The sequence below is a fragment of the Scyliorhinus canicula genome, chromosome 1 (assembly GCF_902713615.1).
Source record: "Scyliorhinus canicula chromosome 1, sScyCan1.1, whole genome shotgun sequence".
NCBI classification, from domain to species: domain Eukaryota; kingdom Metazoa; phylum Chordata; class Chondrichthyes; order Carcharhiniformes; family Scyliorhinidae; genus Scyliorhinus; species Scyliorhinus canicula.
The window spans coordinates 246,106,297-246,130,527 of record NC_052146.1 but is presented as its reverse complement, the minus strand read 5'-3'; the positions used below and the strand labels follow the sequence as shown (position 1 = coordinate 246,130,527).

The 24,231-nt window shown below is 47.0% G+C and overlaps 2 protein-coding genes across 5 annotated transcripts in view; both read right to left on the bottom strand.

Moving 5' to 3' along the window:
• Nucleotides 1-16,743, bottom strand: part of hhipl2 (HHIP-like 2) — a 54,923-nt gene extending 38,180 nt beyond the window's left edge. Inside the window, exons 1-4 of the mRNA XM_038793482.1 lie at nucleotides 16,697-16,743; nucleotides 14,987-15,026; nucleotides 12,579-12,607; nucleotides 5,337-5,544 (exon numbers count right to left, since the gene is read on the bottom strand). Of these exons, the coding sequence (XP_038649410.1) occupies nucleotides 5,337-5,544; nucleotides 12,579-12,607; nucleotides 14,987-15,026; nucleotides 16,697-16,743 (324 nt within the window). The remainder of the gene's footprint in view (nucleotides 1-5,336; nucleotides 5,545-12,578; nucleotides 12,608-14,986; nucleotides 15,027-16,696) is intronic.
• The window catches only part of taf1a (TATA box binding protein (TBP)-associated factor, RNA polymerase I, A), a 29,451-nt gene continuing 21,716 nt past the window's right edge, over nucleotides 16,497-24,231 (bottom strand). For all 4 annotated transcript variants that reach the window (XM_038810654.1, XM_038810672.1, XM_038810665.1 and 1 more), the window contains 2 exons: nucleotides 21,421-21,575; nucleotides 16,497-17,276 (listed from right to left, as the gene is read on the bottom strand). In XM_038810654.1, coding sequence (XP_038666582.1) covers nucleotides 17,161-17,276; nucleotides 21,421-21,575 — 271 coding nt within the window. In that variant the 3' untranslated portion in view covers nucleotides 16,497-17,160. The remainder of the gene's footprint in view (nucleotides 17,277-21,420; nucleotides 21,576-24,231) is intronic.

The following is a 24,231-nucleotide window of genomic DNA, read 5'->3' as shown; positions in this document are numbered from 1 at the left end:
GCCATTACCCAGTCTCAGCAGGCCATTACCCAGTCTCAGCAGGCCATTGCTGAGAGCATGGGCGCCATTGCCCGGGTGCTGGATGGCGTTGCACAAGCCCAGAGGGAGGTGGCGCAGTCCCAGAAAGGGATGGGCCACTCCCTAGGCTCCATCGCAGCTGACGTTAGGACCCTGGTTGATACCACAGCGGGCCTCCAGGACTGGCAGTGCCAGGTTTCGCTGGTGCCTCGGGGCTTGTCTCCGGTCACACCCTTGACCCATAGAGAGGCCCGGGGGCCACCGGGCACCCCGAGGGAGGTGAAGGTTCTGGGATTCGCTCCGGTAACTCCTGCAAGGGAGGGCCCGGAACACCACGGATCATCGGACAACCCCCGTTCCAACCCTGGTGCATCTGGTGGGCAGCGGGCAGAACAGGGTGGCACCACGGAGCAACTTGGCCCATTCAAGCTGGGCCGCCCCAGGAAACGTGCCAATGGGGAGCCAGGTCGCAGCGCGCCTGGTAAGTTGGTACGGGTGCAGGGCACAGTTTAGTTTTAGGGGCTAGGGCATTTGTATGTTACCGTTCCGATTAAACTCTCTGTTACACCAATGCAAGATGCCTCTGTGCTCTGTCCAGTGCATGCGGGGTCGTGTAGGGGACTGAGTGCCACTGTGGTCGAAGGGTGATGAAATGTTGAGCCCAGGTGGGTGTAAATCTCTCCCCCCCCCCCCCCCCCCCCCCCCCCACAGGCATCCACGGAACGGCGCCGCCAGCTACTCAACATGGCCATGTAATGGAGTGTCCAGAACGCATACAGGGACCACCCAGGTGGAGGGTGTAGCTGTGGCCATGAATCAGTCATTGGCCAACGATTTGGAACTCACAGCTCATCGCAGAGTGGGTTGGCATCATCCCGCATGGCATTGATCACACCCGCTTCCACAAGCAATGGTGTGAGACCAGCCCGTTGTGCCGCAGGTGGATGTGTGGTGGAGGGTGCTGTGCATGTGGTGGTGTGGGAGCTAAGGTTGGTGGGTGGTGTGGGAGGTGCATCTCATGGGTATTGTGGGAGGTAGGAGTGCTGGGTGGTGAGGTGGGGCGGTACAGTGGTTCCAGTGCCCCTGCTCAGAGAGCCCCTACCCCCCAAGTTGGTGAAACGTGCGGCGATCAACGCCTCGCATGCTCGCTGGTCAAGCTGGTGGCGTAGTGCAGCCTCCCATCCATATCCAGCCCCCATGTCACGTCTATTAGCCCCCGTCATCCCCATCCTCCTCATCTGGAGAAGGGGCCCCTTCCCCGGGCTCCCCCTCTGCCTCCTCCTCCAGCACATCACCCCTCTGCTGGGTTATATTGTGGAGGACGCAGCAGACCACAACGATGCAGCCGACCCTCTCTATCTGGTACTGGAGGGCCCCTCCAGAGCAGTCCAGGCACCTGAAGAGCATCTTCAACAGGCCAAAACACCTCTCGATCACACCGCTGGTTGCTGCATGGGCCTTATTGTATCGGTTCTCCACGTCTATCTGTGACCTCCATATAGGCATCATCAGCCACGACCGCAACAGATAACCCTTGTCACCCAGCAACCAGCCCCGCAGCCGGGGGGTGGAGGGGAGGGCATTCCTCAAACATGGCGGGGATGAACGATTGTGCCAGTATAAACGCATCATTTACACTGCCCGGGTACCGGGCACAGACGTGCATGATCTTCATGTGGTGGCTACAGACCACCTGAATGTTCATGGAGTAGGTCCCCTTCCTGTTCATGAACACGTCTCTGTTTTCCGCTGGTAGCCACAGGGCAACATGCACGCCATCGATCGCCCCCTGTACCATGGGTATCCTGGCCACGGCAGCGAATCCCGCTGCCCAGGTATTCTGGCGGGCGCGGTCCACAGGCAACTGGATGTACGGTCTGCGTTATCATACAGGGCGTCAGTCACTGCACGGATGCACTGGTGCGCCGATATCTGGGAGATACCGGACAGGTCCACACTCGGCGACTGGAACGACCCCATCGCATAAAAGTTCAGGGGCACCGTAACCTTGACGGCCACCGGGAGAGCATGTCCTCCCCCACATCCATGCGGTGCCAGGTGTGCCATCAGGTGGCAGATATGTGCGACCGTTTCCCGACTCATCCTGAGTCTCCTGCTGCATACCTGGTCCGGCAGGTCCACAAAGGAGTCCTCATCGGGCGCCTCCGGCACCTTGACACCACCACCACCTCCTCCTCCTCCTCCTGCTCCTCATCCACATCAGTATCCTCATCCTGTGTTTGCCCCTCGTTGCTTCGGTCGTTGTCCACCTCCTCCTCCTCCTCCTGCGCCCGTTGAGCAGGCGGCCCTGCAGCCTGAGCGAGTGCTACCTGGCCCTCTGCAACCTGTCCCTCTGCTGCAGCCGACGCTGCCGCAGCCGCTAAGAACTGCCTGCGCCGATGCTGCCACAGGACCACATTCAGGGCAGCGGCTCCCGCCACGGCGGCCAACATCGCTGGCTGGTGCCCAAACATTATGATCTGCAGGGGTGGGGGGTATACGACATGTTTAGGGATGGTGCATGGCCCCCTCTACAGCCAGGTGCCATGGGCTACATGTCTTCCCCGGTTGGCTGGTTGTGACACAGCCAAGCATGCACCCAGACCCCTGCCCACATCCTCCGTGCTCCGCCCAGTACTGCCCATCCCTCCTGATAGTGCCATTGTTGGATGGCTATGCCCTCGCGGGGGGCTGCCATGGGTACAGCCCTGGACCCGCCCACTGGAGCCAGCTGGGAGGTCCAGCATCTGGGTGGTCCGGCACCCATGGGCACGGCCGGGAGGCTTGCGGGCAGCCAGCGATAATGGTGACCGTGGCTTTGGCACCTCTCTGCCATGGCAGGCCATTCCAGGCCGGCTGGCATGTCATCCGGATGCCCTCCCCCCGGAACATGGAGGCCCTCCCCCCTTCGCCCCCAGCCCCGGCCGTACCCCAGCACGACTGGCTGACGATTTTTATTTGCAGATGTGAACGGTGCCGGCATGACTTGGGGTCACGCCGTCGGGACTTCGGCCCATCTCGCCCGCTGAATCCACGGGAGCCCGGAGAGTCGCTGAACTTACCCCCTCGGGCAATTCTCCGGGGGACGCGGTGCCGATCATTGTGACGCCGTTCTCGCTGGTTGAGAGAATGGCGGAACGGTGTTGGATCGGTGTCATGCAAAAAAACGGCGCAATTGCAGATCCTCTGAACCGGCCCGGGGTGAGAGAATCCCGCCCATAATTTTTCCATCATCCACAGAGAATTCTGACTTCATAAAAATCCAGCCCACTAGGACTAGATCCAGGATGAGAAATTTTCATCATGAGGAGTGATTAGAGAAGCGAGGGTTTTATTCAATAGAACAATGAATGTTAAGAGATTATCAGACAGAAGTGTTCAAAATGCGAAAAGGTATTTTGCAGAAGGTAGAGAGCAGCAGGAGAATGGACTGAAGTGGACAAGCTTTTTCAGAGCAACAGTGCAGATAAAGGCAAAGATAAAGTCGCCGTAGTCCCAGATGACCATAGGCTGTTTTCCCCTTTGAAGGGGAGAGCCGACTCGTGGTGATTTAACCCAAGGATCACCACAACTCAGGCAAGGGGCAAGATTGAGAAGGCAGGGCCTTTATGAATAATTTCAGTAGGTACAATGAGCTAAATGATCTGTTTACCAGAATACCACTTAATGAAGCTCAGGGAGTCATGCCAATTCATGCTACTAGTTAATAATTAGTACAAAATATATCCGAAAATACTCACCCTTGGATGTGGAGTTAACATTTTACATCACCTGAGGAAGGAGCAGTGGTCTGAAAGCTAGTGTTTGAAACAAACCTGTTGGACTTTAACCTGGTGTTGTAAGACTTCTTCCTTGTGAAAGTTTTTCCCTCTCACGATTATTTTGAAGTCGTCACATTGATCCTGATTTTCAGCTTTATTAATGGACAGCAAGGGGAGATACAATGAACATTGCTGTACACCACCTGTCAACCTCTTCTGACCAATGACTGAATTGTTACCATTTTTCCGGGGCCTTTGCTTTAGGCGGCAAACGTGCTTAGTTGCACAAAATAGGACCCCAATTCATTTTACAGATATCAATGGGCAGAGGCAGCGCAGTGTGTTGAGCAGACAAATTGACACACTTCAAAAGGGGCTGTTGCAGAATGCTTAGAAGTACTTAGTTACAATTTTAAATTGCTTTTTCTCAGGTCAGAAGAAGCATTAAGAGCAACCCTTGTGGTGCACAACTCTCTTTCCTGCACCACCCACCAGCCTGATGTCTTTAGAGATGAATATCGTATTGATGTTGGATCTGGATAACATTAGTTGGGTTTAGCATGACTGGAATTAAGTCTATAGCTAACAAAACAGATGGGATCCATCTAAGTATATGTAAATGTAATTTTAATATTTCACAGCAGTTATTCTGATAACTTCTTGGAAACTGCAAATTAAATGTATTTACAAAATTTATTTTTATAATTGCTAATTATAATTATAATTGATGTAGAAATTTCAAAACAGAAATAATTAAATATGAAAATGCATACTCACTGTCTTGAGTTTTCCTCCCTCTTGCGCAAGTTTAAATTTATTTTATTTTAATTCCCCCATTTCCCCAAAATACAACTATTCATGGAGAAAATGGCGTGCTGGCATCAGCTTTTGCTCACTGGTAGCAATCCCATCCATATTCAAATGACATTAGTTCAAGCTTCACTCCAAAACTGAAGCACATAACCTGTGCAGTATTGAGGGAGTGATGCAACTTTTAGATGAGCCATTGACCCAATTAGCCCAACTGTTCTGATGAAGGGTTATCAACCCAAAACATTAATCCTGTTTCATCTCTTCCACCGATTCAGCCAGGACTGCTGAGTATTTCCAGCATTTACTGATTTTAGCTCAATCTGTCTCTCTGGCGGTGATGAAAAACAAACATTGGCATTATTTCAGGAAGAGCTTGACGAGGTAGTCCAGTGTCCCGACTAATATTTACTCCCCAAACAACGTTGAAATGGATGGAGTAGTAATTTATCTCATTGCTGACTGTGAGACTTTGTGTACAAATTGGCTGCTGTGTTTCGCTATATCGCAAGTACCTGAAAAGCTACTTTATTAACTGCAACTGAGCTTTGGGGCATCTTGAAATCATGAAAGACACGATTATAAATTAAAGTTCTTCCATTCAAACAATCAAAGAGAAAACTATTTTCTTTATGGATTTGTTTCTTATTGCAATTCAGGCACATAACTCAAACATTTAAACAGAGTATGGAGCTCTTTCAAGTAATAGACAGTAAATATCTGTAATAAGGGGACATTAAAACTTACCTGACACATGATCGCTTTCACAAATTTTCCACACCGTCTAGATCCGTTGAAGTCAATTGATTCTGTGACTTTCCTGTATTTCTGTGCGATTGCATTATCCTTCTTCTGATTACAACAGCCAAATGTACCATACTGAGAGCAGAATTGCAGACGGGAATCTGGTTTAAAGGGAGGTCTATAGTCTAAACACTGGGGATGGCACGACACATGGGCTGCTTGCAGATACAAGCAAACAAGGAGTAAACACCTGAAGGAAGTGCATATCAATATTTCACTTCTCAAAATCAAATGAGGAGATTTGATGGAAAATGCCATTAAATATCGCTGGGCTGAACATTCACTCACCAGTGGTCCCAGCATCATTGGAGCAGAGAGAGTAAAAGATGTGTTTGTACAGCCAAGTCGCAGGAGTTCTACATCTTGCAAATGGATCAAACAATGCTAGTGTCCCGGGTATTTGACATTACAGGTCTTCGGGGACTGTGGTGGAATCTAATGATAGTCTGCCCAATAAACACGCATTCGAAGCATCTGAATTGGGATTGCTTAGGAGGAGGAGGGGGAAGAGGAGAAAAGGCAGTAGCAATGCAAATTGTGCAGTTGTGGTAGGTCATCCCACGCATGTCATGTCTTTAAAAAATATTGGGTGACGCAAATATTGAGAATTTGGGAAGGATTTAATAATAAAACAAAGACACAAATACTTTAATAAAGCCCAGGTCTTGGATTCTATCTCTAGAGACGATTGAAACATGTAGAATAGAGGAAATGCTTTTGTAACACAGGACTTAACCATAATTAATCATCTTAGAACTTCAAACTTCCCAGGGAGTCTGTTTCATTGCCTGTTCAATAACAGCGTCTTGTTTACCCTCTTAAATCATTGAGCATCTTTAAGACAGTGATAGATAGGTTCTTGATTAATACGGGGATCAGGGGTTATGGGGAGAAGGCAGGAGAATGGGGCTGAGAAAATATCACCAATTATTGAATGGTGGAGCAGACACGATGGGCTGAGTGGCCTAATTCTGCTTCTATGTCTTATTGTCTTATGGTCTGATGTAATTTCGTAGTGCTGCGTATGTGTGTATTGACTCCTCTGGAATAGTGTTGGATATGTCCTTTAATCATAATCTGCCATTAAGAAACTGAAGCTCATTGATGTGATAGAGGTCACAAGGTCACCAAGAATGTGTCATCCTTGTCATCAGCTTATTTGCCTGAATTAAGCATGCTTGCAGTTGAAATTCAAATGATCATTTTATTATTTTGGTATTAAGTTTAAATTTTGCAGTGTTAGTTATATTGCTCAATTCAAATTATTGGGTAGTTCAGTTTGTTTGTGCAACCAAAGGTTAATTCAAAAACAATCGCAGAATTGTTTTCTTATGGCCAGTTGACATTCCATTTCACAAGTGAGAAATAGTTTCTCAGGAATGCCAGTATTGACCGAGAGTTTCAACGAACCCCCCCCCCCCCCCCCCCACACTCTGGAAAGTCTGAAAATCTTTGCGGCTAATGCGAAATTATATTTCCTTAAATTAGCTTTCATGTTAGAGTTTCGTCATTGTTTTTGTGTTCTCTTCAATTGGCCCACTCCATCCTTCTCCAGAATTACATTTCACAACTTTTTATGTCCAAGTTCGACATTTCAGACCCATACAACAACACGCCATTTCATAGTCTTCCTAACCACTTTCTTAAATTCTCTACTTATCCCTCGGCTGAGCAATTCTTGATGTTTGGGGAATGCATCCTTTCTATTCCATTCTGATTTCTTCACAGCAAGCTATCCTCTGACAGGATGCTACATGGGTACTTAAGTTGAGCCACCTGTTCCAGCTGTTGATCATTTATCTTGACCTCTGCTTTCCCAAAAGAGTGAGGAAGAGGTTCTCTGGATGGTGGTGTAGTGGATATCATTAAGAAAAGGCAGCAAGAATGCATTGGCCATATTTGAAGGTATAACAACTTCCTGAAGGAGATAATTGAATGAGGCCAAGAGGAAGAAAGAGAATGATGATGTTGGACAATTTGAAATTGAAAATGGAAGGCTCCCATGATCAACTGAAGGGAAAATTGCAAGATCGTGGGGCATGAACAGAGGACCTGCCTTGGGATGATCACCACTGCACGAGAGTATACATTTTACCAAGCCATAAAGGGGGCGATACACTGGCCACATTGCGCCAGGCACAAAACCCGCTATGTTGGGAGAATAGCAGGAGAACCCCAAAACAGGAATCGCTCGGGGGCCAAAATTTGACATTCGCCTGTCCTGCTCCAGCTGGTGTGATCAGGATCTCATTCAGAAAGCCCTCTCCACTTACCACCATATAGCTCAAGGCACAGTCGCTGCTGGCCAGCTGCTGTGGGGGTTCCTTCTAGGGAACTTGGGGTTTGAGGATCGGGAGGGGGCCAAGACTGGTGTAACTCCTGGACTGCAGGGGGTGGGGGGGGGGGGGGGGGGGGGGGGAGAGGAGGGATTACTGAATTTGGGAATATAAAGCATTGAAGCCATTGTCATTTCTAGTTTCCCATTGCATTTGCTTATTTAAAGTCAATTTCAGCCCCCTTGAAGTTTCAATAGACTCTGCGATTTCAACGTTGCAGTTTGCTTTCTTATCTACCTTTGTTCTTGGGTGTTTACATTTCATTTCACACCGCATTGACTGTGACAAGCCTCTGGCATGACAGCTGATGGCTATCTCAAAGTAGGGATTAGCCTTGTTGGTTATGATAGCACTTTTCAGATCTTGTTCGGACCTTGAACTCCTCGAAAGATCGGGGCGGGATTCCCGACCCCCTGCTAGGTTGGAGAATCACCGGGGGCTGGCGTGAATCCTGCCCCTGCCGGATGCCGAATTCTCCGGCACCAGAGATTCGGCGGGGATGGGAATCGCGCCACGCCAGTCGGCGGCCACTCACAGCACCCCCCCGGCGATGCAAGATTCGCTGCCATCACTGGGACACCCCATTTCCAGAGGGCCATTGATGGCACGCATATCGCCCTGTGAGCACTGCAGCTTCAGGAGTTCTTTTTATTAACAGGAAGGGGTTCCACTCTCCGAATGTCCAAATCATGTGTGACCACTGCCTCAGGATCATGCACGTGTTTGCCCACTACCCTGGGAGCGTGCATGACATTTATATCCTGGGACCCTCCGTGATCCCTAGGGTCTTTGAGGACTACCCTAGGCTGAGGGTTGGCTCATGGGGGACAAGGGATAGCAATTGAGGTCATAGATGATGACGCCAGTGCAGAAGCCCCAGACTGAGGCGGAGACCCATTACAATTTGGCTCACGTTGCTACCCGTACTGTCATTGAGCAGTGCATTGGGCTGTTAAAAATGCGGTTCTGATGCCTGGACTGCTCTGGCGTTGCTCTACAGTATAGGCCTCAGAGGATCTCTCACATTGTAGTAGGCGTCTGTGCCCTTCACAATCTGGTGCAGCAGTAGGGTAACATGCTGGTGATGGAGGAGGAGGAACATGCAGCTTCCTCTGAAGCGGAGCTGGATCAGAAGGGAGTGGAGGGCAAGTCTGAGGAAGACCCGCAGGATGGAGGACAGGCAGTTGCAAGGTTCTGACATGCCAGGAGGACCAGGGAGGCCTTCATACCTCCAGATTCGCATGACAGGAGACTCAGTGTCCGTCAGCTCAACACCCCCCAGCCTCCACATCAAACTGCCCTTCCCCAGTCACCCTGTTCCCCTTTCCCCGAAGGCTGCTCCCCTCCCCCATCCTAGGGTCCATGTGACATTTTTTTAAAAATTGTTCATGGGATGTGGCTGTTGCTGGCTAGGTCAGCATGTATTGCCCATCCCTGAGGTCATTTAACAGTCAAACACATTGCTGTGGATCTGGAGTCACGTGTAGGCCACACCTAGGATTGGCAGATTTCCTTCCCTAAAGGACATTACTGAATCAGATGGGTTTTACGGCAATGGACAATGGTTTCATGGTCACTTTTAGTCTTTTAATTCCTGATTTTTATTGAATTCAAATTTCACCATCTGCCAAGGTGGGATTTGAACCTGGGACTCCAGGGCATGATTCTGGGTCTCTGAATTACTAGTCCAGCGACAATACCACAATGCCACTGCCCTCACCCTGGTGTGGCATCACAACAGGGTGATGGGCCTGCGTTGTACTGTCAGTGGGATCACTATTTATGGCAGGAGGGTGATGACCACTCGCTGTGAGGAAAGCTGTGATGCTCCTCAGGTTCTGATTAAGTCTGACTCCTGCCTTTCTGTTGACAGCCACTCAAACCCATCCTCATGCCCTAATGTGCGTCAGGGGCACTTCATTTTGGAGCACAATTGGGGAGGGGGAGTGGGGGATGTGCACATCTGTGTCTTGTGAGTGATGGGGTTTACATTCCAGGATGTCCATCAGTGTGGGTTTCATGGGCTCTCAATTATGGTGGCTCTTGGAGGACTTGTGGTAAGAAGTGAGTCCAGATATGTGAGAGAGTCGCATCCTGTTGTAAAGCTTTAAATGACAGAGGCGTTGCATGTTTCAGGTGTGATTTATTTTAATGGTAAACAGTTTATGTGACAATTATCTATTTCCTAACTCCGATTACTGACTTTGCCAGTGCCCACTCAGTGCTCGTAGAACTTCTTAATCTTCTGTGGTCTAGTGCTGTGTTGAGGTGTGTCTCCAGGGTGTACATCAGAGATGGAGATAGCCTGCTGTCTTCCGTAACCTGTGGTGTTTGATGCTCGTGGCAATCATCTGCTCGAGGACCTGGAACCAAAGGGCCCCAGCCGACCTACCCGTGTCACAGCTGTCTCCATACTGCCCTCTTCTGGCCGCTGTCCCTGAGATACGTTGGTGTCAGGAGGACCGGGGAGTTAGAAAAACTGGGAGACCACCCGAGTCTCCTTGGTGGAAGATCCCTTGATGGACGCCACACTTCCTCATCCCTTACGGTGATGTGGGCCCCTCGGTGGGTCAATAGGACAGAGGGACAGCTGGGATCTGGGAGTGCTAGTCGAGGATTCCCTAAAGGTAAACATGCAGGTTGAATCCGTGATTAAGAAAGCGAATGCTATGTTGTCATTTATCTCAAGAGGGTTGGAATATAAAAGCAGCGATGTGCTACTGAGCCTTTATAAGGCTCTGGTTAGGCCCCATTTGGAGTACTGTGTCCAGTTTTGGGCCCCACATCTCAGGAAGGACATACTGGCACTGGAGCGTGTCCAGCGGAGATTCACACGGATGATCCCTGGAATGGCGGGTCTAGCATATGAGGAACGGCTGGCGTTCCTGGGATTGTATTCATTGGAGTTCAGAAGGTTAAGGGGAGATCTAATAGAAACTTACAAGATAATACATGGCTTAGAAAGGATGGACGCAAAGAAACTGTTTCCGTTAGGCGAGGAGTCGAGGACCCGTGGGCACAGCCTTAGAATTAGAGGGGGTAAATTCAAAACAGAAATGCGGAGACATTTCTTCAGCCAGAGAGTGGTGGGCCTGTGGAATTCATTGCCGCAGAGTGCAGTGGAGGCCGGGACGCTAAATGGCTTCAAGGCAGAAATAGATAAATTCTTGATGTCGCGAGGAATTAAGGGCTATGGGGAGAATGCTGGGAGGTGGAGTTGAAATGCCCATCAGCCATGATTGAATGGCGGAGTGGACTCGATGGGCCGAATGGCCTTACTTCCACTCCTATGTCTTATGGTCTTATGGTCTTATGGATACGCTCCAGAAGTCATCTGCCGGGTGCTCCTTCAGAGGGTCAGTGCAGGATCGATGTGCCGAATGGCCTCCTTCTGCACTGCAGGAATTCTCTTGTTCTATGGATTCAATGCCGACATCATCTCATGCGCCTGAACCTTTTGGAACTCCTCCAATCTTGCTGATGAACATTATAATGAGCAAGGCCTCAGTGTTACTGTTAAACTGCCTGATTTGTTTAATTAAATTAAAAACTTCCACATTAACAGCTCTGTCATGCATTTTCCATCAGCCTGCTCATAATGGGAAAGTTGGAGCTAGAATAGAATATCCAAGCTGGGCTTTCCCTCGAGGGGAAGTGAGGAATCCCAGGGAGTTCAGAAAGTCATCCGATTTCTGTCTGGGATTGAGATCACCATGCACCGAAAACACAGGTCGGCAAATTTTTTATTTGCTGCCCATGTATAAAACTGGTGATGAGTATTGGCAAATAAAACTGGGCAATTGCATAACGACGGTCTGAAATAATGCCAGTCTTACAGTGGGCAGTAAGTTGAAAAATTTGAATTGCACACATATATCTGCTGCTCAGTTTTCTGCAGCGAAAGCAATGCTCCCTTTGTGTAGCTAATACTTTCAATCAGGGATGAGGAGAGGAATCCTTGTGAGGATGTCAATATTGCAGAGTTTACTCCGGGCTTGTCCATCTACATTGTGGCTTCCGAAGCCATTCTCTGTGGCCCCCCCAGACCTAGTTTTCAAAATACTGGTTAGACTGGTCAGTAGAATAGACAATTCTTCAAGGAGTTGCTCAAATCACAGGCCACTCTTCTCCCTGGTTTGCTGCTGATAGAATCCTGACTACTGCGTTGTAGGAATTCTATTCTATTCTGTACTTCTGGGATGGATTTTGGGAACAGTTTGCACCTGAACCAAAATAGGACCAGTGTCCTTGCAAGGATTGCTAGTGCTAGTGAGGAGGGCTTGATCTAACTTGGCAGGGGGCTGGGACTGAGAGATGGTTCAGCAGGAATGGATAAAAAATAAATGATAATAATAATCGCTTATTGTCACGAGTTTGATTTCATTTTTCATTTCGGATAGGCTTCAATGAAGTTACTGTGAAAAGCCCCTAGTCGCCACATTCCGGCACCTGTTCGGGGAGGACGGTACGGGAATTGAACCCGCGCAGCTCCTGGCCTTGTTCTATTAGAAGAGACATCAGGTGAGTCAGGAAGGCATATCTAGACCAAATAAGTCACAAATTAGTTTGGCAAAACTGGATGATATTTATTTTAACGCAATAAGAATGACGAACAAGGCAGATGAATTGAGAGTACAAATTAAAAATGGGAGTATGACGTCATTGCTGTCACTGAGACATGGTTGAGAGAGGGGCAGGTTTGGCAGCTCAATATTCCAGGATACAGTATCTTCAGGTGAGATAGTGAAGGAGGTAAAAGAGGAGGGGGTGTGATAATTTTGATCAGAGAACCATTTACTGCAGTAAGGAGGGGCAACATCTGAGAAGATTCTTTAACTGAAGCTATATGGGTAGAACATAAAAACCAAAGAGGAACAACTACATTGCTGGGAATGTTCTATAGGCCCCCTAATGGTCTGAGGTAAATAGAAGAGCAATAATGTAGGCAAATGTCAGAGAAATGTAAGAGTGACAGGGTAGTGATAATGGACAATTCAACTTCCCCAATATTAACTGGGGTAGCCATAGTGTAAAAGGTTTAGAGGGAGCGAAATTTTAAAAATGCATCCAAGAGAACTTTTTACGTCAGTACGAAGAAGGTCCTACAAGAGAGGGGATGGTCCTGGTCTTATTTTTAGAAAACAAAGTAGGTTGAAATGGTTGAAGTACCAGTGGGGGAGCATTTTGTAGACAGCGATCATAACTCCATTAGATTCAAGATGGAAATGGAAAAGAAAAAGGATGGACCCGAGATTAAAGTTCTAAACTGAGGGATGGCTGATTTTAATAAGATCATATATGATTTGGCCAGAGTGGACTGGGAGCAGACATTTTTAGGTAAATCTATGACAGAACAGTGGGACCCATTTAAGAAGAAAATAGGGAGAGTGCAGGGCCAACAAGTTCCAATCAAGAAAAAGGGTGGGACCAACAAATCCAATGAACCCTGAAGGTATACAGCATTGGATAAGGAGAAAAAGACAGGCTTATGGCAGATTTTGAGGGTTCAGAACAGCAGAAGCCCTGGAGATGTATAGGTGCAAAAGGGAACTTAAAAAGTAAATTAGGAGAGCAAAGAGGGGACATGAAAGGAGACTGGCAAATAAAATTAAGGAAAATCCTAAATTGTTTTACAGCTACAATAAGGTAAAAGGATAACTAGGGAAAGAGTAGGGCCCATTAAGGACCACAGTGGTAATTTGCGTGTGGAGCTGGAGGATGTAGGTAAATTAATACTTTGTGTCAGTGTTCATTCATGAGAGGGGCAGTGTGGGTATAGAAGTCAGGGAGACAGAATGTGATAAAATTAGAGATTAACATATAGACGAGGTTCTGAGTGGCCTGGCAAGCATAAAAGTAGACATATCTTCAGGGCCAGATGTAATATATCCCAGGTTGTTGAGTAAGGCAAGGGAGGAAATAGCAGGGATTAATTTTCAATTCCCCTCTGGCCACAGGACCAGAGGATTTAAGGATAGCCAATGTCGTACCATTGTCCAAGAAGGGACAAACCAGGAAACTACAGGCCTGTCAGTCTAACCTCAATGGGGGAGGAAACTATTGGAAGCAATTTTTGAGAGACATAGGCCCGTAGCTTCCATTGGTGGAAAGCCACAATCCATTGATACTGGAAGAAAAAAGTGCACACTTATCTATACTCAGAAATTAGTGAACCTTCCTGCTCCAGCGGCAGCCTTGGGCCTCCAGCGGGACTGATGTACAGGCTCCAGTGTGGCTCAGTTTTGATGTAACCAGACCCCCTTGTCCTGCAGCAGCTACGGGAACGCCCTGAGGCGTTTAAACTGCTTTCATTTCCTACTGTAATCCTTGAGATAAGAAAAAGGAGGCTTATGGTAGATATCGAAGGTTCAGAACAGCAGAAGCCCTGGACACGTATAGAATGTGCAAAAGGGAACTGAAAAAGTAAATTAGGAGAGCAAAGAGGGGACATAAATGGATACTGGCAGATAAAATAAAGGAAAATCCTAAATTGTTTTACAGGTATATTAAGCCCTCTTGTGAGTACAAGCAGATGTATTTCCTCAAGGATTTGCCAATATGTTTATAGATGTTGTTGCATCTTGTTGTTGTTTCCTTCATCAGGAGATATTTTACACCACTGTTTACAAAAGGGAAATCATTTTTGTCAAGTTAAGAATTTTCTCAGGATGTAACTAATAAATAAAGGGAAACCATAAGATGTAGATATCTGGATTTTCAAAGAAGACATTCATTAAGGTGCAACACTAAAGATTAATAGGCAAGAAAAGGACTCGTGGATTTGAGGGTACTATATTAACATAAATAGTGGATTGGTTAATGGACAGGAAGCAGTGAGTAGGGCTAAATGAGAAATTTTCAAGTTGGAGTACTGCAAGGATCAGTGCTGGGGCCCCATTATATATGATCAATGACTTGGATGAAAGGACAGAGTAGTATATCTAGGTTTGCAGATGATGCAAAGCCTGGTGGAAATATATGTTGTGGACACAAAGAAGCTGCAAAGAGAGGGGGACAAGATGGCAGAGAGTAAAATGTGAGGGAGAATGTGGTTCTAAGAATAGAAAAACAGTATCTTTTAAAAAAGTTATGAAGCTTGTAAATTTTCATGTTTAAAGAGCGTTAGATGCACTCATTTAACGAACAAAGGTGGTTAGTACAGCACTCAATTCGGAAGGCTTATTGCATAGTGAGGGAGGTCATTATTTATGGATTAGGGCACTTCATCAAAAAAGTCCGAATCATCAGCTCACTTACAGGACAACTTGGATGCAGAGCAAGCTCCTTCCATTCCCATCTCAATATACAATAAGCAAAAACATGACTTATTTAGTACTTCCCACAGCAAACATTGAGGTCTATTAATTTGATAATTCTAACGCAAGAGAAATTCTGCCCTTTGGAGTCACAGCAAGGAGTGGGAGAATCAGCTCCTTGAGCATGTTTTGCCATTCAACATGATCATGGCTGATTTGACTCCAAACTCCATTTACTTGCTTTGGCTACATGTCCTGCTTTGGCTACATGTCCTGCAATATGTTAACCATTCGTCTCTCTCCGTTTTATATGCTTAACTGAGCTAGCATCTAGTGCTTGTTTTTGCGGATGAGACTTCCACAACTCTACTACTATGCGTGAACTGGTGTTTCCCAACTTCTCTCCTAAATAACTCAGGATTCTCCCCCCCCCCCCCACCCCACCCCCCAAATGGGTTCTCCAACAGTGAGACGGGCAAAAGATTTCGACATTGGCGGGACAGGAAGATCCCGCCAACGGTCAATGGCAAGTGGGAGAACACGCCGGGGAAGGGGCCACAAAATCCCGCCACATGTTTCCCATCTCCTCGTGCTACTCGGTCATCAACAGAAAATGTTTCTTGCCATCAAACCCATTAATTTTTGTCTAGACTTTAAAAGGCTTAATCAAAATCACCCCTCAACCTTTTACAATTCCAAGAAATACAAGCACAAGTCCTGTAATCTCTTCAATTTAATCACTGGAACCTTGAAAACACATTTTGATGACGCTGACCTTTCAAGATTAATACATCCTTTCTAATGGTTAGTGCCCAGAATCGTAGACAGTACTTCAGCTGTGATAACACCTCTTCTCCTTTGTATTACAACCTTCCAGGTAAAAAAGGCCAACATTCTATTCGTCTATTTGATTACCAGGAGCCAAGTCAAATTTAATTGCATTTAGCATTCAAACCATTCATTTCAGCTGAATTCGATGATACTTAAACCCACTATACCACCACAAGCTTCCGTCCATTCCAACTCCGCCGCTGCACAGTCCTAATAAAGAAAAAAGCACCAAAACCCCAAGCACATCATTTTATTTAAGTGTATTTCTTTTTTGCTATATCAAATACATTCGTTTGTACATTTTTTGTTAAAATAATATCATTCAACGTTTGCTTGCAAACTATTATGGGCTTGCAACAGTATAAAATTCAAAAACTGAACATTTTTTTTTACACCTTTCCAATGAGCAGTTTTATATACCACGGATATCTTAGAATCATAGAATAGAATTCAGACAGTGCAGCAGGAGGTCATTTAGCCCATCGAATCTGCACCACCCCACAATGGAAAAGGAGGCCTTTTGGTCCATCATGTCTGCACCGACCCTCTGAAAGAACACCCTACCTAAGCCCACTCCCCAACCTATCCTGATAACCCAGTAACCCCACCTAACCTTTTGGACACTAAGGGGCAATTTATCATGGTCTCTCTACCGAACCCGCACATCTTTTGACTGTGGGAGGAAACCAGAGCACCCGGAGGAATCCCACGCGGACAGGGGGAGATTGTACAAACTCCACACTGACAGTCAGATAGTCATCCAAGGCCAGAAATGAACCCAGGTTCCTGACACTGTGAAGCAGCAGTGCTAACCACTGTGCCACCGTATGGTTTCTTATGGAATGTTCTCCAAAACAATCTCAACTAATGCCTCACATACCGCTTCTTGGTCTTTTGGCTAAGGGCGAAGGTGAGGTCAGGTGTCATGTCTGGATCTGGTTGTCTCTCTTGTGGGGACCATGAATTGGATTCAATTTGAATTTAAATTGGTTTTTGGAACAGGAGAGGAGGTGGAATAAGGTTTGTCCCTGCCTACCCTGCTTTGACTTTGTAATTCTGATAAAGGAACAAAAATAACTAATGCCTCACACTGAAGAAAACCTTTGCCTGTTGGAAGAGGCAATAACCCACCTCTCAACCCCAATACTGTGCTCTCCCTGCCCACCCCACGTCACATTCCTATTTCCTTTGAACAAAAGAAGAAGCTGCCAGCATAAAGCAGCATTTTTCTTACAGGTGAGAGAGATAGAGAATGCTTGCAAAGCTATCCTTCCCCGAAATGTTAGAAATTTAGGTCAATTCTATTTTCAAGTTTTATAAACTGTAAGTGCAGACTCCTCCAATTCAACATGCGCTCAGCTGCAGCAGGTTGTGATCCTTCACATATTGCCTCATCTTCTTCAGTTTCACATTTTGGACTTTATATCCCAGGTGGTAAATGATGGCAAAGTACTTACAACCTAAATGAGGAGAGAGAAACAGATTCAAATGTTGGAAAAATTAGCTGAGTTCAGCAAGGTGCAGGCACAAATCTTCGTAAGCACAAAAAACCCAAGCTGCTCTTCCGCAGCCCATAACAGTTCGATCACCCCCATTTGAGAAATAGGTTTCCAAGGCTCGGCTTGGGAAATAAACCAAAATAACTCCGAAATTCCGAGTTGCAGAAAATTAGTTAAAATGCAGGTACTCGGAATGTCCCATGCTACAACTTAGTAGAATCCAGATGGATTAGAAAATGATGTAGTCTGCTTTCTAATCACTCCCCCACTCTGACTGCATGAATTTTTCTACTAATGGCTTTCCCAGAGACAACTTCTGTGTGTCACTTCAGTAGCGGAGTCATTATGCTGACATTACCAAAATTGCTGGTGGCCAGGTACATGAGATTGACTCATGTTACTTAATTACAAGCCACAGCAATCTGAAGAAAGTACATTAGCAATCTGCATAGACGTTGATGGCTAAATAAATAATCTTTAGACTGTGAAAATAGATGCAACTGAGATGGGTTTGGTTATAGTTTCTGTCGTGGTTTAAATGTACGCCATTGATTTTAAACAGAAAATTACATTAAGGTTATTTTTATTCCCTATTCAATTTCAGATGTATGCTTTGAAGTCCTATTATTTTTCCATCTTTCTCATTTAACAAATTTTTTAATCCTTAGCAAACAACTAATTTAACTGATTTGATTTGAACGATTATTGATATGGTTTGGAAAGAGAAGGGCAGTAGGTGGAAAAGAGGGAAAGAGAGGGTAAAGTTAACTGCTGATGACATGAGCACACCTAAATAATAAAAGTAGATTAGGAAAGGGTGATTAGATGTTAGCATGTTTAAACAAAGGACGGAGATAAGCTGCTCCATAGCAGGAGGCGACAACCAAGTCAAGCATTTTTTAGCATACTAGGATACTGGGAGAGGCAAAAGGATTTCAGAAAAAGAGGGGGTAAGTTTAGTGAGGCACTAACCATGACAAAATGGCTAGAAAAGGGCAAAGGTGATCACCATGGCGAATCAACAGAAATGCATGACAAAAGCAAGAGGACGTAGCAAACCTGACTAATAAGAATTAGGGCAGCACGATAGCATAGTGGTTAGCACAATTGATTCACAGCTCCAGGGTCCCAGGTTCGATTCCCGGCTTGGGTCACTGTCTGTGCGGAGTCTGCACGTTCTCCCGTGTTTGTGTGGATTTTCTCCGGGTGCTCCAGTTTCCTCCCACAGTCCAAAGATGTGCAGGTTAGGTGGATTGGCCATGCTAAATTGCCCTTTGCGTCCAAAATTGCCCTTAGTGTTGGGTGGGGTTACTGGGTTATGGGGTAGGGTGAAGCTGTGGGTTTGGGTAGGGTGCAGACTTGATGGGCCGAATGGCCTCCTTCTGCACTGTAAATTCTATGAATTGGTAACTCGTACAGCTGCAGTGATTTAGGAGTCATTGTATTTGGATGGTGATCGCAACTGCAAAGGAGAGGAAGGAAAAAAGATCAAAGGCCATGGTGATTGGAATAGAGTAACGCCCCAGTGGATTCTACCCATAGCTTATCCATGGGCCTCCTGGGCTACCTACATGGCTGGGATACGTATTCAGTGCAACTATGCTGGGAATTCCACCCAATAATAGAGGGAAATTCCAGAAAGGCCTTTCCATCACTATCTCTAGATATTGTTTGTATCTTAGTCACCTTCCCTGGTGAGGCACCCTCAATTACGACGCGAGAGCGAGGTCGGTAATCAAAAGGCTTTAATCTATAGAGAACTGAACAGCATCCGAGAGAAGTGTGCTCACCACATGGAGCCTTATCCTATATACCGTTTCCTGGGGGCGTAGCCAGAGGCGGAGTCCCTCAGGGTTCCAAGCCTCTTAAAGGGGCAAGGTATTAAAGGTCAGGTACCGTTTACAGCAGTTATTAATACCGTTCATCACACCTGGCATTACACTGTAAGATGAATATGGACAAGAGAAAAACAGACAAAGCTCAAGAGGAAAAATGGGAGGAAAAAACAAGCTCGAGGAGAATGTTACGTGAGCCACATTTGGGGCAGCGGAAGCAGAGAAAGGGAATAGGTAAAATGGAAATATAGTAAAGTAGTGCAGGAGGGGAGAATCACAGAAATTTATAAAAGGAACTCCTAATTGCGTTGAAAAAGGAGCTCTTCATGACTCAGTTAGATGTAGTATATGATTCAGATCTTCCGATTCCTGGTGATGATGAGTGTATTACTGCTGTCTCCAGAGATCATTGTGTGTCTTCCTTTTGCACCTTTTGAGCTGGGGCCTCTAGCCTCAACGCAGAGATTCAGGCAGAAAACTGGAGAAGCAGCGCAGACGACACCCCACTTTTTTACACCCTTTTGCATTCATGCAAGATTTTAAAGGTGTCATGTTTTTCAGTGGGTGAGTGGCTGGGGGCATGGGTACAGGTAGTCAGGGCGATGATCGGCGGTGGTAGTCAGGTCACGAGATGTGGCTGAAAATCAGTTGTTGTAGTGGGTTGAGTTGAACCAGAAATTAAACAGTAATGTTTTGTGCGCAAGTATCTGGGCAAGCAGAATGTAACTAGCCCAAATCTCCGACCCGAGGTAACAGACATAGCATCCATAATAGCGCAAGTAAGCCCATTGCAAATTTAAACGTCCTGGGCAATTACACAACGTAAGAACTTCCAACACGCACCAACAACTTGAGCTCACATCACCACTCCTGATACTGGAAGATCTGGCCCTATGTTTTGTTAATCCATAGAGACCACAGGGTCCTGCGGTTCATTTCCATTCTGTGTTGAATTTCTGTTTCAGAGTTCATAGCTGGTATTAAGGACCACAAGTTAGGCAGCAACAGCTGTAAGTAGCACATTTTGACTTCACAAAGTGGATTAATTTTAAACACCCTACATCTTTTGAATAAAGTTTTGTGGCACTGAATATTTGATTATAATTTTGAAGAAACATAAGAATTCATTATGTAATCAGATGTACGGGTCCATCCAAAGTTTAACTGCAAAATAAATTTGCACAGGCAATTTGCCACCAACTTACCAAATGTTTCAAGTGTTAGCAAATGGCTGCGATTTCATCTCAAAGCAAGTAGATGAAAGACTGGCTTGAAACGACGGCCCAAGCAACTCACATAACGTTTTGCTGCAACTCAAACAAGCATACTAGTTCCTGGTCCGACTGGAGATCTGGGGCCTCATTCACACTTCGCTTCTCATCACTTTTCTAATTTACTCATTAAAAAAAAGTTTGAGCAACGACATCTTGTAATCATATACTTAGTGCCCTGAACATATGAAAATATACCAAAGCTCTTGATTATAAAATAAATTACGACACTAAGCCACACAAGGTGCTATTAAGGAAATGACCCAAAGCGTGTCACAGAGATAGGCTTTGAGAAGCATCGAAGAGGAGGAAACAGAGGTAGAGGGACAGAGGTTGAGGGAAGGAATTTTAGGGCTTAGCACCGAAGCAGCTGAAGGCATGGCCACCGAAATGTGGGGTGGTCAAAACTGAGGATGCTCAAGAGACCAGAATTAGTGAAAGGCAGAGATCATGTAGGGTTGCGTGACTGGAGGAGATTGGGAGGGGCATGGCCAGGGAGAGATTTGCAAACAGGTTTGAGAATTTTCAAGTCAAGGCATTGCTTAACTGAGAGCCAATGCAGGTCAGCAGGCACAAGGACGAATGGGATTTAGTTAAGTTAGGACACCAGTAATAGAGTTTTGGTTGAGCTGAAATTAATGGGGTGTAAAATGTGGAACCCGTCATCGTCTTTTCAATACTATGGGCTTAACGAAATAAGTCTCAACTCCACGTACATAACAGACAACGCTGAAAAGACTCAGCAAGTCTGGCAGCATCTGGGAGAGGAAAGACAGAGAGACGGAGTTAACATTTCACATCCATGTGACTTCTTCAAAGGCTCTGAAGAGTCGGACGGACTTGAAAAGTTAACTCTGCCTCTCGCTCGACACAGCTGCTGCCAGACCTGCTGAAGCTTTCCAGCATTTTTGGTTTTTATTCCACACTTCCAGTATCCGCAGCAATTTGCTTTTATTCCCATCCATAGCATTGGCCTGAAAGTGGGATTTTGAAGTTTACCTTTCCCCATTAGGATTCCTGCAATCATCGCTTTCCTACAAGCGGAGCTCTCATTTTCTTCAAAGTCCCGATGTGCTCGGAATTCAGTGAAATGAAATGCAGGCCACCAATCTTGTCTCAACTCCCACTGCTCTTTGATCCAGTCAGTGTGACCCCTAAAGAAAGATAAAATAATCACACTGTAAAATCTGATCAAAAAAATAATTGTTTTCAAACTTATGGTAATAAAATGAACCAGCAACTTGTGGCTTCCAACCTCACTAGACTATTAGTTATTTATAAAACAGCTTTAAAATAACAAGAACTCCTCACTTCCCTCATAGGAACAATAAAAGGCAAAATCTTCCACCAGGCCACATAAGGAAATATCAGATTAGACCAAAAGAGTTGTCAAGAGATAAGGTTTAAGGAGTGTCTTAAAAGGAGGAAAGCAATTGAGAGGGCTGATTGAGGGGGGTTCTGGGATCAAACCCCAGAGATTAGGGCCTTGGCGTCAGAACGCACAGCCACCAATCGTGGAGCAATTAGAATCACTGCTGTCCAAAAAGACAGAATTAAACAAACGCAGCGATCTTGGAGGTTGGTTGTGGAGTTGGAAGAAATTGTGGCGACGAGGAGGGAATGTTTACTTTTGTCACAGTCCCTTAGGAAGTAATTTATGACTTTGACAGAAGCACCGTGGTTACCCTAGCTGCCTCACGCGCCAAGGACCCGGGCTCAATTCCAGCCTTGGGTAACTGTCAGTGTGGGGTTTACACATTCTCCCCGTGTCTGCATGGGTATCCTCCCACAGTCCAAAGATGTGCAGCTTAAGTGGGGTTACAGGGGTAGGATGCTCGAGTGTTGGTGCAGACTCGCTGGCCGAATTGCCTCCTTCTGCACTGCAGAGATTCTTCGGTTTTCAATCCCATAACAGAAGTTAAAACTCGATTGAACAGATTCAAACATCAAGTTCTGAAACAGATGGGTACAGATTTGGGTAGGAAAAGGAGGTGAGAGTTTGCAATGGAAGATGGGGTCAAGGGTTGGTCTTTTGTGGAGAGGGGTGGTGACAGCAGATTTGAAGGTAAGAAGAACAGTACCCGAGGAGAGAGAACGTCCCGTGCATCGAGGAAGTTTCTTTCAGATGAGAGGTTAAACTAAGGCCCTAGCTACCTTAATCAATATAAAAGAATCTCATGACACTATCCATGCTAAAACCTGAGGAGTTCTCCCAATGACTCGATCAAGATTTAAGCCTCAACTGCCACAAAAACAGATTATCTGGTCATTCATCTCATCATTGCTACTCGCGGCATCTTACTATGAGTAGATCGCTATTACATGGACTTCCGGTGATGACGATATGCTGAGCAGTTGCGCGTCAGGTTGCTCTCTTCCCGTGGATCCGAAAAATAGCCACTTTTAACAAAAACTCGCCAAAAACCCGGCAATTCATTCCCCCACCTTATTGCGACGGGAGAGTGAAGAAAGAGAGGGGCAAAAATGACCGGGAAAAGCCAGTATAGGGACCGAAAAGAGACCAGGGCCAGGATTCTCCCTTCCCCGGCGGGGCGGGGGTCCCGGCGTGTCGGATGGCATGAACCACTCCGGTGTCGGGCCGCCCCAAAGGTGCGGAATTCTCCGCAACTTTAGGGGCCAAGCCCTCACATTGAGGGGCTAGACCCGCGCCGGAGTGGTTCCCACTCCGAAAGGACTTTGCCGGCCGGCGTAAGTCCGCGCATGCGCCAGAGCGTCAGCGGCTGCTGACGTCACACCGGCGCATGCGCAGGGGAGGGGGCCTCTTCCGCCAGAAGAAAAAGAGTGCCCCCACAGCACAGGCCCGCCCACCAATTGGTGGGCCCCGATCGCGGGCCAGGCCACAATGGGGGCACCCCCCGGGGTCAGATCACCGTGCGCCCCCCCCAGGACCCCGGAGCCCGCCCGTGCTGCCAATCCCACCTGTCAGGTAGGTGGTTTAACGCAGGCCGGTGGGAGAGGCCCGTCAGCGGCGGGACTTCGGCCCATCGCGGGCCGGAGAATCGCCGCGGGGGGGCTCGCCGACTGGCGCGGCGCAACTCTCGCCCCTGCCGAATCTCAGGGGGGCGGAGAATTCGGGACACGGCGGGGGCGGGATTGATGCCGGCCCCGGGCGATTCTCCGAAACCCCGGGGGGTCGGAGAATCCCGCCCCTTGAGTGGAAGGGGCAGGAACAGCAGCAATCGGACGAGCCAACCATAGACAGGACTCACCGGTCGCTGCATCCGCAACTCAAAGCCGGTGAGCAACCGAGGGCAGTAATAGCCAAACTGCACCAGTCCCAGGACTGCAAAAGAATCCTATGCTGGGAAGGACACAAAATAAAACATAACAGGACATTGGGGCTGACCTGGCCAAGCGACGGGTGGAATTTAACAGAGTGAAGTCAGCAGTGTAGAAGAACGGCGTACGCTTTGGTATGCTGTACCCAGCAAGGTGTGGGTCACATGCTAAGGCAAGGAACACTTCTTCACACCCCTACCGAGGCAGACAAGCTCGTCGTGGAGTGCGGATTAGAGCAGCGACAGCAGGGCAAAATGATCAAGAGCCCATAGCAAGGAACCCCCGCTCCCCACCCCCCCAAAACACATCATGAGCGACAAGTAGCAAGCGAACACCTGAGAGACCACTTCGCGTGGGAGAACGCGGCCTCGTTCGAGAGAACGGGAGCAGCGGAAAAGGGAAAGGGGAGTGGCAAGCGAGAGGAATGCAGGGTAAGAGGGGAAAAGAACGAGCAGTAACTATAGAGAGCGGGTGAGGGAAAAACAAGACAGTAATTCCCAGGAGGGGGGG